Source organism: Micromonas pusilla, assembly GCF_000151265.4.
Source record: "Micromonas pusilla CCMP1545 genomic scaffold MICPUCscaffold_17, whole genome shotgun sequence".
Lineage (NCBI taxonomy): Eukaryota > Viridiplantae > Chlorophyta > Mamiellophyceae > Mamiellales > Mamiellaceae > Micromonas > Micromonas pusilla.
This window is the reverse complement of record NW_003315898.1, coordinates 90,212-106,021: the sequence shown is the minus strand read 5'-3', so window position 1 is coordinate 106,021 and position 15,810 is coordinate 90,212. Positions and strand designations below refer to the sequence as shown.

General features: G+C 67.5%; 12 protein-coding genes across 12 annotated transcripts; 7 read left to right on the top strand and 5 right to left on the bottom strand.

Moving 5' to 3' along the window:
• Positions 1-36: 36 nt before the first annotated feature.
• On the bottom strand, positions 37-1,302 carry MICPUCDRAFT_66469 (uncharacterized protein; the record flags this gene model as incomplete). Its single annotated transcript, XM_003064274.1, has 1 exon — positions 37-1,302. One exon carries the CDS (start codon positions 1,300-1,302, stop codon positions 130-132), a length of 1,173 nt encoding a protein of 390 aa, XP_003064320.1. The 3' UTR covers positions 37-129.
• A 536-nt stretch (positions 1,303-1,838) lies between these two features.
• Positions 1,839-2,447, top strand: MICPUCDRAFT_5239 (uncharacterized protein; the record flags this gene model as incomplete). Its single annotated transcript, XM_003064446.1, has 1 exon — positions 1,839-2,447. A coding segment is annotated over one exon (609 nt), but the record flags the coding sequence as incomplete, so codon positions are not given.
• An 859-nt stretch (positions 2,448-3,306) lies between these two features.
• On the bottom strand, positions 3,307-3,915 carry MICPUCDRAFT_54210 (uncharacterized protein; the record flags this gene model as incomplete). The annotated part of the gene is made up of 1 exon (XM_003064273.1): positions 3,307-3,915. One exon carries the CDS (start codon positions 3,913-3,915, stop codon positions 3,307-3,309), a length of 609 nt encoding a protein of 202 aa, XP_003064319.1.
• A 236-nt stretch (positions 3,916-4,151) lies between these two features.
• MICPUCDRAFT_36998 (uncharacterized protein) lies at positions 4,152-5,474 on the top strand (the record flags this gene model as incomplete). The annotated part of the gene is made up of 2 exons (XM_003064445.1): positions 4,152-4,185; positions 4,346-5,474. A coding segment is annotated over exon 2 (1,083 nt), but the record flags the coding sequence as incomplete, so codon positions are not given.
• Positions 5,475-5,864: 390 nt separating this feature from the next.
• MICPUCDRAFT_66467 (uncharacterized protein) lies at positions 5,865-7,472 on the top strand (the record flags this gene model as incomplete). The annotated part of the gene is made up of 1 exon (XM_003064444.1): positions 5,865-7,472. One exon carries the CDS (start codon positions 5,865-5,867, stop codon positions 7,389-7,391), a length of 1,527 nt encoding a protein of 508 aa, XP_003064490.1. The 3' UTR covers positions 7,392-7,472.
• Positions 7,472-8,569, bottom strand: MICPUCDRAFT_43396 (uncharacterized protein; the record flags this gene model as incomplete). Its single annotated transcript, XM_003064272.1, has 1 exon — positions 7,472-8,569. One exon carries the CDS (start codon positions 8,567-8,569, stop codon positions 7,472-7,474), a length of 1,098 nt encoding a protein of 365 aa, XP_003064318.1.
• Positions 8,570-8,910: 341 nt separating this feature from the next.
• Positions 8,911-9,969, top strand: MICPUCDRAFT_54207 (uncharacterized protein; the record flags this gene model as incomplete). The annotated part of the gene is made up of 1 exon (XM_003064443.1): positions 8,911-9,969. The coding sequence occupies one exon, from the start codon at positions 8,911-8,913 to the stop codon at positions 9,967-9,969; it is 1,059 nt and encodes a 352-aa protein (XP_003064489.1).
• Positions 9,970-10,068: 99 nt separating this feature from the next.
• MICPUCDRAFT_54206 (uncharacterized protein) lies at positions 10,069-11,253 on the bottom strand (the record flags this gene model as incomplete). The annotated part of the gene is made up of 1 exon (XM_003064271.1): positions 10,069-11,253. One exon carries the CDS (start codon positions 11,251-11,253, stop codon positions 10,069-10,071), a length of 1,185 nt encoding a protein of 394 aa, XP_003064317.1.
• Positions 11,254-11,653: 400 nt separating this feature from the next.
• MICPUCDRAFT_54205 (uncharacterized protein) lies at positions 11,654-11,968 on the top strand (the record flags this gene model as incomplete). Its single annotated transcript, XM_003064442.1, has 1 exon — positions 11,654-11,968. The coding sequence occupies one exon, from the start codon at positions 11,654-11,656 to the stop codon at positions 11,966-11,968; it is 315 nt and encodes a 104-aa protein (XP_003064488.1).
• Positions 11,969-12,105: 137 nt separating this feature from the next.
• Positions 12,106-13,554, bottom strand: MICPUCDRAFT_66466 (uncharacterized protein; the record flags this gene model as incomplete). Its single annotated transcript, XM_003064270.1, is given in 2 exon segments — positions 12,106-12,116; positions 12,118-13,554. 1 exon segment carries the CDS (start codon positions 13,552-13,554, stop codon positions 12,163-12,165), a length of 1,392 nt encoding a protein of 463 aa, XP_003064316.1. The 3' UTR covers positions 12,106-12,116; positions 12,118-12,162.
• Positions 13,555-13,875: 321 nt separating this feature from the next.
• MICPUCDRAFT_23576 (uncharacterized protein) lies at positions 13,876-14,121 on the top strand (the record flags this gene model as incomplete). Its single annotated transcript, XM_003064441.1, has 1 exon — positions 13,876-14,121. A coding segment is annotated over one exon (246 nt), but the record flags the coding sequence as incomplete, so codon positions are not given.
• Positions 14,122-15,429: 1,308 nt separating this feature from the next.
• Positions 15,430-15,789, top strand: MICPUCDRAFT_54202 (uncharacterized protein; the record flags this gene model as incomplete). Its single annotated transcript, XM_003064440.1, has 1 exon — positions 15,430-15,789. The coding sequence occupies one exon, from the start codon at positions 15,430-15,432 to the stop codon at positions 15,787-15,789; it is 360 nt and encodes a 119-aa protein (XP_003064486.1).
• Between the last annotated feature and the right edge of the window lie 21 nt (positions 15,790-15,810).

Here is a 15,810-nt window from a genome sequence, read left to right as displayed (position 1 = left end):
ATCTTTCTCGATATTTTCGGGTGAATTAGACCGTCGTTTCTGAGTTATCCTTTTTTGATTTCGGACTGAATTTCTCGATTATTTTCGCGACCTCTGCTGCGCTTTACAGTCGCCTCTCTCGGCTGACGCTCACATAAATCTCCAAACGCTCTCCCGGTTCGTCTCGTCCGGCGCGCTGTGAACGTGCGTCGCGTCGCAGTACACCATCACCTCGTGCCCTGGTCGATACTCCGGCCGTCCGATCACTTCCACGGGGAGCTCCCCCGCGTCGAAGTCTTCCCATTGGATCACGGCGCCCTCCGCGTCGTCGCCGTCGGCGCGACGCAGCGGGTGCGACAGTTTGGCGGCGTGCGAGAACACGCCGACGCCGTCGAAGCCGTCGCTCGGGGGGAACCCGAGCATGACCGTGCGTCGATCTAAACCGGAGTCCTGGTGCCACGAGTGCCGCTCTTTTCTTCGCCCCGTCCCGGTGATGTCGATCAACGACCCGTGCGACTCCGTCCCGCAGAGACCGCCGAGCGCGAGGATGAACGCCTCGCCGGTGACGCCGCGGACGCCGTTCGATTCGAACACCTTCGTCAGCGCCGCGTACCCGCTCTTCGACCGCTTCCAGTTCACCATGACCGAGCACCCTAGCGACGATATCGCCGTGTTTATTTTATCGCTCTTGCTCGGGTCCGGAACGAACATGTCCTCGCGCATCGCCGCTCGAATCGCCGTTCGAAACGCCGCGGACGCGTTGAACGTCTCGCCCAACCCGCTCCCCGGGAAGAGTTCGTCCAGGCCGTAGAACGTCACGTGCTCTTCCACGCGCGAGGACCCGGCGCGTCGGAGGTCGTCCGGGACTTCGTACACCTCGACGTCGTCCCACGCGCGGTAGGATACCGAGGTGGACGACGACGACGACGACGAAGACGGCTGCGCCGGCGACGAAGTTTCGTTCGTCGGTTTCCGATCGCGCGTCCCTGCGAGCGTGAACGATGGTTGTTGGATAAGAGCGGCGTCGACGTCGGCGCGACGCGCGGTATCGTTCGAGGAGACGGAGACGGAGGAAAGAGGGCGACGCCGCGCACCCGTCTCGAACGGATCGGTCGCGGAGGACGATCCCGCGCCGCCGAAGGGACTCGCGGAGCCGGACGTCTTCGTCGTCGCGCTCCCGAACGCGCTACCTCCAGCGGGGGGGATCTCGCCGCCCCCGAACGGGCTCGCGCCGCACCGCGTCGGACACGAGGTCCATCGCGGACGACGCGCTCGTCGCGTCGAAGAAGCGACGAGCGCGACGGACGTCGCCGCGGTCGCCATCGCGCCGCGAGAAGTGCGTCCGGGTGCCAACGAAAAGACATTTATCTTGGCAGACGGAGCCGACGCCGTTCGCTCCCACTCCTTCGCGCGCGCGTCGGACCGGCGCGTCCATCCCCGGGCCGCGTCGAGGTCGGGAAGAGACCGTCGCGTCGCGCGCCCGCGCTCCCGCGAGGGGGCTGCGACGCCGCGAAGCGTCCTCGGGAGCTTCCAACGCGACAGCGCGAAGCGCGTCGACGATGGCGAGCGCGGTCTCGTCGCCCGCCCGTGTCGCGACCAACCCGTCGCGTCTCCTCTCTCCCCGCGTCGCTCGCGCGGCCGCCGCGGCGGACACCGCGTCGCGGCAACGCCGTCTCGCGGGACGTGAGGTCTCGAGTTCCGGTCGACGTCGCGCGTCCGCGTGGAGCGCGTCGAGAGCGAACGACGACGACGACGACGACGACGACGACGACATCTCTCGGAGGTGCCGTTCGCGAACGAACGCTGCGGCGGCGACGGCGACCGCGACGGCCCGCGACGACGACGACGCTCCGAACGCGTTGGCGTCCAAAGTCGTGCGCGTCATGCGCGAGCACGATATCGTTCGACGCGGGGACGTCGTCGTCGCGTGCGTCAGCGGCGGCCCGGACTCGGTCGCGCTGTTACACCTCCTTCGCGAGCTGAGCGACGAGTGGAACCTCGCCGTGCACGTGTTACACTGCAACCACGGCAAGCGGTCCGCGTCCGAGGAGGAGGAGACGTTCGTCGTGGAGATGTGCGAACGTTTAGGCGTCGACGTGCACGTGAGGAGACCGGAGGCGCCGTGGGGGAGCTCGCACTTCCAAGAGCGCGCGCGCGAGTGGCGAAGGAAAGAAGCGAGGGCGCTCGCGCGCGACGTCGACGCGCGCGTGATCCTGCAAGCCCACCACTGGGACGACCAGGTCGAGACGATCCTGCTCAAGATCCTCCGCGGGTGCCACCTTTCGAACATCAAAGGCATGATGTACGTGAACGGCGACGTCGGAAGGCCTCTATTAGACTGCAGAAAGGACGAGCTCGTGCGGTACTTGCGCGCTCGCGGCGTCGACTCCCGCGTCGACGAGAGCAACGACGACGCGACGTTCTCGAGGAACAAAATACGCCACGAGCTCGTGCCGCTGCTGCGGGAGCTCACGACGCAGCAGACGAACGGCACGGACACGTTAGACGCGCGTCTGAAAGCGATGACGCGACAGAGCGCGCAGCTGCGAGCGTCGTTAGACGACCGCCCGAAATGCTTCGTCGGAAGCGAAAACGTCTTCGGGGCCGCGGTGAACGACGCGGAGATCGACGTCGACGCGTGGCTTCGCCTCGACGAGATGGCGCGCGAGGATCAGCTCCGCGAGCACGTCGAAGCGACTGCGGGAATACGCCTGGGGTCCGCGAAGCTCGAGATGCTGTCGAACTTCCTGAGCGGCGGCGAGAAGCGCGGCGCGCGGGAGCGGAGGCTCGGCAAGGAACACGTGTTCGTTCGCGTCGGCGCGCGCGCGTGGACCGAGCGGCGCCGCGCCGACGCGGAGTCATTCGACGACGTGGTGGTGACGCGCGCGTGCGAGGGCGTCGATATCACGCACCCGAGGCGGTGGACCGTGACCGCGTCCTGGGAGAACGGCGCGCGCGACGAGGACGACGGCGGCGGCGGCGGCGGCGGCGCGCTCCTGAGCGACGTCCCGGAGGCGTGCGCGTTTGAAATCCGAACGCGCGAGCGGGGGGACACGTTTCGAGATGATCGCGAAGAGAAGCTCTTGAAGGACTGGATGCGCGATCGCAAGTATCCGTCGCACTTGCGCGATCGAACCCCGCTCGTGTGCGTGGGGAAGGACGTGTTAGCGGTGTACGGCGTCGCCGTCGGCGCGAACCACGCGCGGTTTCTCCCCGGCGGCGGCGGCGGCGGCGGCGGCGGGAACGTCTTGCGCGTCGTCGTCGACCGCGCGTGAGTGAAGCGTCGTTCGTTCTTATACACGTACATCTACATCCCGCGCGGCGCGTTTAATCTATGAGGTCCCACATCTTGTTCACGAGTTCGAACTCGGTCATCTCGTCCGGCGCGAAATCGAACGGCTTCACCTCGCCCGCGCCGTTCACGCGGCCTTTGATTCGATCTGGTCTGTCGTACGCCCACGAGATCTTCGATATGTGCGCGTACAGCGACAGCTCGTGCTTCAACCGGGGCACGCCTTCATCTTCCATGTCCGTGAGCTCTTGCTTCTTCATCTTGAGCTTCGCCGCCTCCGCTTTGAGCTCCGCTTGCGAGTTCTCGAGCGCCATCGCTTCGTGTTCCATGTGCGTGAGGTATTCCTCCGCCGCGCGCTTCTCCGACTCCGCCTGCGCGAGCCGCTTCTTGTGCTCCTCCTCCGACTCCGTCGGCGTCGCCGCTTTCTCCGCTTCCTTCACTTTTTGCACCATCTCCTTGATCACGTCCTGCATGTGCACCTCGCGCCTCTCGCACAGCTCGCGAACCTCCGCGAACTGCTCGTTCAGCTGCCGAGCCTTCATCGTGTCCTCGTCCGTGGCGTATATCCGCCGCATCTCCTCGATGAGCTCGTGGCACTCCGCGAACGGGCCATCCCCGTACGGGGCGCTCTCCCCGACCGCCATGATGAGAGAGACGCGCGTAAACCCTCGCTCGTCCGTGTGCGTGCGCGCGCGCGGGAGGGGAGTGGCGCCCCCGCGGCGGGCGCGAGACGCTTCTTTTTTCAAACCTTCGAACGGAAATCTGGCGGTCGACCGCGGAAGCGCGCGAACCAGTGCTTCTTCCTTCCCCTTTTTCTCGGCAGGCCGCGGGGTCCCGCGGCAGTCCACGACGCACGACGCGCGCGCTCTGGACGACGAAACGCGCCGCGTTCGTTCCGCTTTACACGTTAAAAGGTGAGACGCGCGCTTCGAGCGACGCCGCGCGTCGCGATACGCGGCGCGGGGCTCGGTCAACGCGTCCCGAAACGTCCCGGGACGAATCTGAGATTTCTCCGCGACGCGAACGCGTCTGACCCCCGACACCCGTCCCCGTCCTCCGTCTACCCCTCCCCAGAGCGCACAAACCGCCGCCGTCGCCCGTGTCGCGCATATCGAGCGAGATGGCCGCCACCGGAAGAGTCAACGTCTTCTCCCGCGTCCGACCCGGGGTCGCGCGCGAGGATGGCGACGCGCACTGCGTGTCCATGAACCAAGACACGAACCGATGCGTCGTGCGCCTTCAAGACGGCGACGCCGTCGAGCGCGTCCTCGCGGGAGGCAGCGCGCAGGTCAAGACGATCGAAAAGGAGTACACCTTCGACGGCGTGTTCGACCCGGAGAGCACGCAGAAGGACGTGTACGAGGAAGTCGGGAAGCCGGTCCTGAAGGACGTCTTGATGGGGTACAACGGGAGCATCCTCGCGTACGGACAAACCGGCGCGGGGAAGACGCACTCGCTGTTAAACTCCGGGATGGGGATCGACGGCAAGGCGGACCCGAAACAGGCGGGGTTGCTTCCGCGCTTAGTCGCCGCGCTGTTCGTGCACATCGGCGCGGACGTCGCGCACGTGTACTCCGTGGAGGCGTCGATGTTGCAAATTTACAACGAAAACATCGACTGCTTACTCGGCGCGGATCGCGAACGCGCGCAAGGTTTACAAGTCACCGGCAAGAGCGAAGTCCGAGGGTTAACCTGGATGCCGTGTAAGACCCCGACGGACTTACTTCAGTGCTTCCAGAAAGGCAGGAACAACCTCGTGTACGCGGAGACGAAGATGAACAAAGCGTCCTCGCGCTCTCACGCAGTGTTCCAGATCAAGGTGGCGAAGAGGCCGCGCGCGAGCGACGCCGCCGCCGCGAAGAAGGGCGCGAAGAAGGTCGAGATGAAAGCCGTGTTCGGTAAGCTCACCGTGGTCGACCTCGCGGGCTCGGAGCGCATCAAGAAATCCGGCGTCGTCGGGCAGCAGTTACGCGAGGCGACGAACATCAACTCGTCGTTGCTCGCGTTCGGCAACATCGTCCAAGCGCTCGCGGAGAAGAAGAATTTTATCCCGTACCGCGACTCGAAACTCACGAGAATTCTGGAAGACTCCGTGGGGGGCAACTGCAAGACGAGCCTTCTCGTGTGCTGCTCGCCGTCCGCCGAGAGCGCGGACGAGACCGTGAGCACGTTGGAGTTTGCGTCCAGGGCGGCGCGCATTGAGATCACCGCGACGATCAACGAGGGCGTCGTCTCCGTGGACGCCGCGTCTTTAGTCGCAGACCTCGCCGGGGACGGATTAGACATCGCGCTGAAGGAGAAGCAGACGCAGATGAACGCGCTGGAGTGTAAGCTCAAGAAAGCGGCCACGGATGCGCAGGATAAGCAGAAAGCGGAAGCCGCGAAAGCGACCGAGGCGAAGACGCAGATGGACGAGTGGAAGAAAAAAGCCGAGGAGGCGGCGAAGAAGATCACTTCGCTGGAACACGCGGTGAAGGAGGCGGCGGAAGCGAAAGAAGCGAAAGCCGCGGTCGCAAGGGCAGAGGCGACCGTCGCGGAACTCCGAGCGACGCTCGCGAAGGAGCGCGCGGAAGCGGCGAAGAGCGCGGACGCGATGGCGTCTGACTTGAAGCAGCAAGTCTACGCGACGCGAAAGATGTTGGAAGAGAGTAACGCGCGCGTGCTATCGCTCGAAACTCGGACGCAAGAGGCGGACGAGCTCGTGGAGGAGCTCGGGCGGCAGCTCGAGGCGAGCGCGGGGGCGCTGTCCAAAGCCGCGCACGAGGCGTCCATCGCCGCGGAGAAGGCGAGCAAAGAGAAGGCGCACGCGTTGCTTCTCGCGGAGGAGGAGGCGGTTAGACGGTGCAACGCCGCCGCCGCCGCCGCCGCGGAGGCGGCGCGCGAGGAAACGAGGGAGCAGCTCGTCGCGGAGTGGTCGAAGAAGCTCGCAGACGCGACGACGTTTGCCGCGGACGAGATGCAGGCCGTGAAGGAGTCGTTAGAGGCGGAGATGCACGACGTGAAGAGGGCGCTCGAAGCGGACGTCGCGGAGCGCGACGCGCGCGTCGCGGCGAGAGACGCCGACGTCGCGTCGCTGACGCGGGCGGCGAGCGAACAGACCACGCGCGTCGCTGCGCTCGAGGAGGAGGCGATGAGCTTGCACGCGGAGATTCAGAACGCGCGCGCGGACGTCGTCGCGCAGAGGGAGGCTGCCGCCGAGGAATCGAAGCGGATGGATGCCGCGCACGCGGCTGCGGTGCGCGTGCTCAACGAGCGACGAAGAGAGGAAGCCGCCGCCGCGGAGACGCGCGCGCGCGAGATGGAGGCGTCGCACGAGAACGAGAAGCGAGCGCTGGAGGCGCGATCGGAGCTCAAGGGTAAGCGCTTGTCGTGGGCGTTCAGCGCGTCCAGGGCGATCATGAACGAGACGAACGAAGCGCTGAAGACGGAGCACGATGAGATGAAGAGAAAGTTTGACAACCGCGAGAGCCGCGACGACGACTTGAGGGTCATCTCGAGCCTGAAACAAGAGGTCACGATCCTCCAGTCCATGTGCGTGAGGTTAGAGTCGAACGCGAAGCAGATGTCGCTGCAGTTGGATAACCGGAACACGAACGACTACGTGTTCGGTTCCGCGTCGAAAGCGGGTCGGCCGCGGACGGTGACGGGCGAGCGCGCCGGGTATCTGTACAAGCCCGTGTCGCCGCCCGGGGAGACGCGCCCGCACACGGTGAACCCGCACGCGCCCGCGGGTCACAGGAAGCTCGTCGGGTCCGCGTCCGCGTCCGTGAAGAAGAGGAGAGGCGAGCGCGGCGCGGCGTTCGGGGAGTCCCCTCTCGCGTCGCAGACCGTCCCCGCGATGGGAACGGGCGGCGGCGGGAACCGCAAGCTCGACTCGGCGGCGAGCTTGATGCGGCGGCGGTTTCCTTACGTGGCGGCGATCGCGAAGTCCGAGCAGAGCAGCGCGACGACGCCGCCGATCGTCAAGTCGAGCGTGAGTTTTCACCCGCGCGATACGTTAGGCGTGAAGGTGAAGACCGCGTGGATGCGCGAGAGCGATTTCGGCGCGGAAGGGCCGCCGCAGAACACGCGGTATCAGTTTTCGAGGCTCAACGCGCCGCTTCCGCGCGGGTTGCGATGAGCGGGCGGAAAGGGGGAGGGGACGAAGGGTAAATAAACAGGGGATGGATGTACTTAATCGTGTCGTATCATCATCTCGCGCTATTCGAGCATTTCGTCCTCGATCTCGAGCTCGTTCTCCCCCGCCGCGGTCCCCTTCTCCCAGTCCTTCATCTTGTTCCGACCCATCAGGTACCCGTCCGAGAGGACGTCCCAGCCGCCCTCCGCCTCCGCCTTCTTCTGCCCCGCCGTCTTCTTGAGTATCTCCGCCTCCATCTCGATCTCGTCGTCCGTCCTCGCCTTCGTGCGCTTCGTGAGCTCCGCCATGAACCCTTTACTCGACAGCAACGTCGTCTTCTTCTTCTTCTTATCCCTCGACGCGTCCGCCTCCGCGGCGTCTCTTTGCGCTTTGCTCACCGCGTTGAACAGCCGCACGACGCCCCTCGTCGCCGTCTGAATCAACCGCCGCTCGAGCTGGTCGCTCGCCGGGTCCGCGACGCCCTTCTTCGGGACGACGTGCCCGCGCTCGCGGAGCTCGAGCTTACGAGACTTCTCCGCGTTCCTCGCGCGCTTCTCGCGTCTCGCCTCCGCCTCGACGCGACGCTGCTTCTTCGTCTTCGGCAAGACCTCCGCCTCTCGCGACGGGTCGTCGCCGACGAGGTTCGCGAACGCTTTCGCGAAGCCGAAGCCGCCGCCGCCGCCTGCTCTGGACGCCGCCGCCGCGGCCGCGCGCGCGGCGTCGTCGTATTCCTCCTGGCGCGAGTCCTCGGAGTCGCTCCCGGCGGCTTCGCCGGCGTCGTCGCCGTCGAAGTCGTCGTCCATCGCGCCGTCGGAATCCTCCGCGTCGTCGTCCTCCTCCTCCTCCTCCCCCTCGTCCTCGTCGTCGTCGTCGTCTAGGTCTACGTCGTCGCCCTCGAACGCTTCGTCGTCGAGGTCGTCCGCGCTCGCGTCGTCGTCGTCGTCGTCGTCGTCGTCGTCGTCGCTCGCGTCGTCTTCGCCGAGCGCTTCCTCGGAGTCGGAGCCGTCCCCGGAGTTGGATTCTTCCGCGCCGCCGCCGGCCTCGTCCTCGTCGTCGTCATCGCCTGAGGATCCGTCCTCGGACTCGGACTCCGACGCGGGCTCCGGGGAAGGTTCGCGCTTCGCCGCCTTCGCGCTGGGCTTCTTCCCCGCCGCTGGCTTGCGCTTCCCGAGGGCGCCCATCTCGACTCGACGACCTCGCGCCGCTGAGAGTGCCGCGGGACGAGGCGGGGGGGGGATCTGGTTTTCTTCAGCCGCCGACTTTCAGCCGGTGAACTCGAGCTGAGTGTCGAGTGCCGATGAAGATACGGAGCGCTATCCAAAGATCGCGCGCGCGCGCGCGCACGGTCGCACCGCCGCTTCCCTAGGCTTCCGGGAACCCATCCGCCGTCGCATCCTCCGTCGCTTCATCGCGCGAAGTCGTCCGTCCCCGCGCGTCGTCGCTCGATCCTCCGCGGCCGCCCCGCGCGCGCGTCGACGCGTCGTCCGTCGATCGTTCTGTCCCGTTCGCGAAAACGAACGAGATGGGAGGAGGCAAGGGCTACGGCGGCAAGAACCGCGCGCCGTGGCGGTTCCAAGGCCGCGCGCTGTACCAGCTCTGCCTCATCAAGTCCTCGGACGCGCGAAAGCACGTCCCCGACGACTTGAAACTCGTCGAGGCGTTCGGGTACACCCTCGGCGGCGTCTACCTCGCGCGGTACGACGACTCCCCCGCGGGGACGTTCGACGAGCTCGTCGCGTTGGGCGGTTTGGTTTGGAACCCGCCGACGTCGTGCGCGTGGGCGGCGAAGGTGTTCGTGAACGACCACACCGCGCGCGCGCACGGCGTGAAGACGTGCGGGCTCCCGTCCGCGTTCGCGTCGTTCAAGGAGACGACGGCGGAGAAGACGCGGGGACGCGACGGCGGCGCGGGCGCGGGCGTCGACGCGCGCGGATGGTGGAAGAACGACAGACCGACGAAGAAACGATGGGGGCGGGTTCCGTTCCTCGCGCGCCGCGAGAAACGCGTCGCGGAGCGCGTGAAGCTCGTGGACGACGCGGGAGGCGAGCTGTGCTCGCTCGCGTTGCCCGCGGCGGCGCCGAAACTCGCGGGGCCGAGGATAAACATGTTTTTGCCGTCGTTCAGCGGCCGCACGCCGTCGTGCCCGGACCTTCTGAAGTACTCGCTGTGTTTGAGAGCGAACGTGCGTCTGAGCGACTGGATCCGCGTCGGTGATGTTGTCGCGGTCGAGGACGACGACGCGGCGAGCGACGCGGAGGTGAGCGAGAAGCGCGAGGAGAAGGCGGGGACCGGAGAGGGAGGACCCGGCGGGTTTTGGGCGCCGAGCGGAGAGAGACGATTCCCGCCGCAGCTCGCGCTCGCTTCCGTGTCGCTGTCGGACGTCCCCGCGACCGCGGCCGCGGCGACGACGATTGAGGAGGATGAGAAGGGCGCGGCGTCGAAGTCGAAGTCGAAGACGGCGGCGCCGGGGAAAAGTGTCGCGGGGGACGAGACGCTCGCGGCGATATTAGGCGGAAAGCCGTTGTTGTGCATCGCGTTCGACGACATGACGATGGACGTCGGTCACCCGGTGAAAGTGTAGTCGCGCCGCGCATCTATTATCACTCATAGTAGTAATAAGTTACGAAAGTTGTAAGTTGTTTTTCATTACCCAAACCCAAATAAATGTGATGATCGACCGCTACAGGTACTTCTTCGGCGTGCTGCCTAGGCTCCTTCGGACGCTCCGCCTGTGCCCGAGCTTCCTCTCCACTTCCTTCTTGTCGATGTTCGCTTGCTTCATCTGCGCCATTTGCTCTATGCAGCTCGTCGCGAAGTACGCGACGAATATGGTGATCAGATACCCCCACATCGTGCTGAGAGATAACCCCCCCTTCGCGGCGGCCGTTTTCTTTTTCCCGTTCATCTTCCCGATAGCCTTCGCGGCGCCGTCGTTGAGGAAATCCCTGACCCCCCACCCCGGCGGGAACGCGCTCGCGATCGTGCCTATGATGTACGTCCTCGGTCCGGTGCTAAACACCGTGGACATCACCGCGGCTTGCATCGGTGCCTTCACGAGCCCTTTGCCGATGAGCACCGCGCCGAGGAACGACCAGAACGGCATCATGAACGTCCCGCAGCAGATCCCGCATAAATCAAACGCGGCGTTCGGCCAGGACGACATCGCGACTAACCCCCAAAACCCGTGCGTTTTCATGAACGAAATCATCCACACCTTACAGTCGTGTATCTTCCGCTGCATCCGCGTCATCTCGCCCACGTCCTCGTTCTCGAGGTCGTATAAATCGTCGTTCTCCTTCCCCGCGGTCGCGGCGAGGTAACTTATCCAGTAGGGCGGGATCTCCCCGATCGCGGTCCCCGCGCCCCAGGTCACCGCCGCGGGGAGCACAGCCAACCACACGTTCATCCACGTGTCATCTTTCGATACATTATCGCACTCAAACAAATCCTCGCCGCCCATCGTGAACCACATGTTATTCCGCGTGTCGAACCCGACGCCGTCGCACGCCTCGGCGCTTCGGCACACCTTCAGGATGTGCGGGAACAAAAACAACAACCCGCTGTGCATCCCCGTCCCGAGCCCGATGCTGGATAACACGCCGAGGCCCAACCACCACACGACGAACTCGGTCGTTATGCGCGCGTCCGTGATGAACGGCGTGTGCGGGCCGGTTATCGAAGCCGCGAGGGAGACGAGGACGACGAGAAGCAGGAGCGGGTAGAGCGCGAGGAAACGATGTCGATGCAGCCAGCGCAGCGCGCCGCGGACGCCGTCGACGCACACGCGCGCGAACAGGGCGAGGACTCTGATCGGCCGCCGCGCGAACGTGATCTTCTGTCGGTCTCGCGCGAGATCGCGCTCCATCTCCGCGCGGTCCTTCTCTATCGTCACCGGGGTCTGCGCGGAGGCGAGGAACGACGCCGGCGGGGGGAGGCGGAGGGGAAGGAAGGAACGATGTCAGCGCGGGATCAGGGCGGGATCAGGGCGGGATCGCGACGACGGCGCGGAGCGCCGGAAGCGCACCTTGACCGTGAGCGGCATGACGCGCGAAGGTAGAAGCGACGACGCGGCGACGCGGCGCGCGCGCTTCTGGCCCGGCGACCGCGGACGTCGCGGCTTCGAAACCTTACACAGCTCACAGTTGTCGAAACGTCGGAACTCGTGACGGCTGCTGTGCGCGTCGATCTCGTCCGCCGGGGGCGCTCCGCCGCCGTCGCCCTCACTTTCGACCGCGCTTCGAACGTCCGCGACGATCGATTCGATCATGTCGTCCCCGCTCCTCCCTCTCGTCGTCTTGAGCGCGCCGACGCTGCTCATCGCCGCCGCGTCCATCTCACTGCACCAGTTCAAGGTGTTCTTCGTCGCGTTCGTGAACCTCGCCGCGCGAAGGCAAGGCAGCGCGGCGTGGAAGCTGATCCAGCCGACGCTGAGCAACGTCGCGAGCGCGATGGAGGGGACGCTGGGAACGGCCGCGGGGTTTCATCCGAACGTCACGCACGTGATGCTCGTCGCGACGATGCTCGCGGTGATCGTCGGCGCAGAGCGCGTCCGCGGGGCGGTGCTGGAAAAGAGGCGGTGATGATGATGAAGGAAGATTCGGGGACGACGAAGAGCGGGTGGCGAACGACGGCGTCGGCGTCCTTCGTTCGCGAGAGTCTAGCTAGTCTAGCTGCGAGACGACGTCCGCGCGCGCGTGCGACGAACGAAACGAAAACGATCTCCTAGGGTACGGGTATCATATCGTCGAGCGTGCGCGCGACGCGGCTACGTCTACTACGTTTTACTAACCACGATGCGACGGCCGCCGAGCGGCGGACGCGACGGCGCGCCTCCCGACCCCGGCTGCCGCCGCGCCCCGATCGGCGGCGGCGCGGGCGGCGGCGCCGGGATCAACGCGCGCGCCGGCGCCGCCGCCGGCGGCTCCGGCGACGCCACGCCATCACGCGTACGCGCTGACGTGTCATCGCCACCATCACGCATACGCGCTGACGCGTCATCGCCACCGCCGCCGCCGCCCACGTCGGCGTGGAGCGTCTTCGCGAGCGACCGCAGCTTCCCGACGCGTCCGAGCTTCTTCGCGCCGTCGGACGGCGCGGCGGCGAGCATCTTCTCCACCTTGGCCACGTGCGCTGCGCGTTCCCTCTCGTTCTCCAACACCCCTCGCAGCTTCGCGCCGTAATTCCTCAGCTCCGTCACGTCCGGCGGCGGCGCCCGCACGCGCCGCCCGATCTCCGCCTCCTCTTCTAAGCACCGCCGCAGATACTCCACGTCGTCGAGCAACGCGGCGCGCTCCTCGATGAGAAGCTCCCGCAGCGGCGCGGCGACGGCGTCGACGTCGAAGATCGTGACGCGGTCCGCGCCGACCCGCGCCACCGCCGCCGCCGGGTCCGAGATGACGCTCGAGCTCCCGTCGCTCTCCGGCGCGCCCGCGCCGCTCGTGTGGCTGCCCGCGCTCGATGGGGGGCGCGAGGAGTGGCACCGCGACGCCGGTCGAGACGGCGGCGTCCGCGGCGTCCCCGCGCGGATCGACAAGGCGTCCGCGCCGCCGACGACGTACTCGAGCATCGCGCGCTCCTTCGCGGTGGCGACGAGCAGCTTCTCCGTCCTCGCGTCCATCGCGGGGCCCAACGCGTCGCCGAGGAGGGAATCCACCCCGGCGCCGCGCGGCGGCGGCTTCGGCGGGTCGACGACGCGCGTCGGATCGTCGACGCCGCCGCCGCCGATGTCCGCCCAGTTGATCTCCCGCTCCGGCTCCTCCGTCTCCTGCCGCGCGGCGAGCGATCTCGGACGCCCCGACGGCGGCCGTCCCGAGCCCTCCGCGAGGTCCCCGCTCGCGGTCCTCCGTATGCTCTTCACGAGCAGCCTCAGCTCGCCCTCCACGAGCGCCCTCGCGGGGTTCTCGTACAGCCGTCGCGCGACCGCGCCGTCGTCGACGTCGCGCCGCACCTCGCCCACGATCGTCGCGAGCGCGCTCGCCTCCTCCATCAGCTGCGCGTTGTCGTCCACGGCGGCGGTCCCGAGCGCGCGCTTGACCTCGTCCACCTCCGCGGGCGCGACGTTGACGCGTACGATGTCCCACAGCAGCGTCTTCACCTGCCTCAGCTCGTCCGCGGGGACCGCGGTGGACGGCGCGTCCAAGGCGTCGAGGCTGTCGAGGACGCCCATCGATCAGATCTTATTTCAGCCCAACAGGGGACGACGACGCCGGGTCGCCCCCCTCCCCGCGACGCGGGACGTCGACGCGCGCCGTCGCGCGCGCTCCTTCGCGCGCGCCGCGGCCCCCGCGCGAAGGGAGCGCGCGACCGCGGGTGCGCGGTCGCCGCGCGGGACGCGTGTGGACCTTCGGCGCTCTCCGTTCAAACGATCTATTTCCGCTTCATCTCCGCGAGTAGCACGCAGTCAACACGCGCGCGTTGACGCTGATCGGAAAGCGAGCGACGGTCACACGCGCGCGCGCGTAGACCCGCGTCGCGACTCCTCGCGGCCATGGCGACGTCGATCGTGAGCCTCGTGGACATCCTCCACGCCGCGGTCTCGCGCGGGGACGCCGACAGGGTCCGGTCGCTCCTCGAGAACGGTGCGCCCGTGAACGCGCGATTGCGACACCGCACGACGTGCCTGCACTGGGCCGCGTCGGAGGACGCGCACGAGATCGTGGAGACGCTCTGCCGCGCCGGCGCGGACGTGAACGCGACCGCGGTGGACGGGTGCACGCCGCTGCATTACGCCGCGAGAGAAGACGCGGCGAGGGCGGTGAGAGCGCTGCTCAGGCACGGCGCGGATCGAACCGTCGTGAACGACGACGGACGTCGCGCGAGCGAGGAGATCTACGACGAGACCGACGGCGGCGAGGGCGCGGAGTGCTCACGGCTGCTCTCATCGGACGGCGGGGTCGACGTGGTGCGGCGCGCGAGCTCGGTGGGGGGCGCGGCGGACGGCGCGGACGCGGCGTCGTCCACGAGCGGGACGTCGATGCGGACGGCGTCTCGCGGCGGCGGCGGCGGCGGCGGCGGCGGCGGCGGCGGCGGCGGCGGCGGCGGCGGCGGCGGCGGCGGCGGCGGCGGCGGCGGCGGCGGCGGCGGCGGCGCGGCGTCGTCGTCGCTCGGGTTCGGCGGCGGCGGCGACCGCGGCGTCGACCCCCTCGAGCGCGCGATGGAAGACATGGCCGCGCTGTTGCACTCGGAGAAGAAGCGAGGAGGAGGAGCCAGCGGCGGCGGCGTTCAGGGTGCCGCCAGCGGGAGCGCCGGCACGGGCGCGGCGGCGACGACCGCGTCGAGCGGCGCCGGCGGCGGCGGCGGCCGAGAGCTCACCGCGCGGCCGTACGTCCCAGCCGCGGACCACGCGCCGCCCGTCGCTCGCCCTCCGCCGGCGAAGTCGATCAGGGTCAAGCTCCAGGGCGACGGCACGCTGTCTGACGTGGACTACGCGGCGGTGCGAGCGGCGTACGTCGACCGCCCGACGCCGAGCGCGGCGGCGGCGCGAGGGGAGGGGAGAGGGTGGGCGGAAGGGTACGACCGCGTCCCGGAGGCGGCGAGGACGGCGTGGGAGAGGAGGAAGGTGGCGAGCAGCGCGAGCGGCGACGGCGGGGTCGCCGACGTCGCGGAGTGATGGATAGATGAAGTAGACTACTAGCGCGTTATTCAGACCGCGTCGAACGAAACGAGCGCGAGCGCGGGAGTCAACCAACAGAACCTCCTGTCCCCGGTCAAACTTTAAATTTTCACGATGCGATGCCGCCCCTCGGGATCGCCGCGGGCACTTCGCGGGGCGCGCTCCCGCACGGACGGTCGCCCGTCATGATGCAACAGGCGACGTCCCCGGACGAGATCGAGCTCCAGCCCGCGCACGCGCAGGACGGGTGCGCGCGCCGACCACCCCCGACCCGCTCGCGTCGTCGTCCGTCGAGGTTCTCCCCTCGGACGACGCGATGAGTGAGCACCCGGCGCCTCGCACTCGGTTCGTCTCTCTCCCTCGCGAATCAGATCGATCGATCTCGCCGACCGTCGGCCCTCCCCCCACCGCCTCCGATCGCCGCGCAGGATGGCCCGCCCGAGCGAGACCGAGGTCGCGGAGAACGCCGCGGACGACGCCGCGGTCGCGGAGGAAACGCTCACGGGGTTCCGGAAGTTCCTCAAGAAGCTCAGCGCGTGCTTCTGGGAGCTCGAGGAGCACCTCGCGGATCTCTTCGGGCTGAACGACTCCAAGTACCAGACGTACGTGGACGAATATTTCGACGAGATAAAACGGAAGGAAGACAGGGAGGCGTTCGAGCGGTGGGAGGAGGCAGAGAGGCAGAAGGAGCTGGACGCGAAGCTCGCGGAGGAGCAGGCGAAGCTCGAGGGCGGGGAAGGCGAAGACGTCGGTCTGACGTCCGCGGCGGCGAAAGCCGCGGAGCTGTGACGATTTTATTTTGGTTTTTTT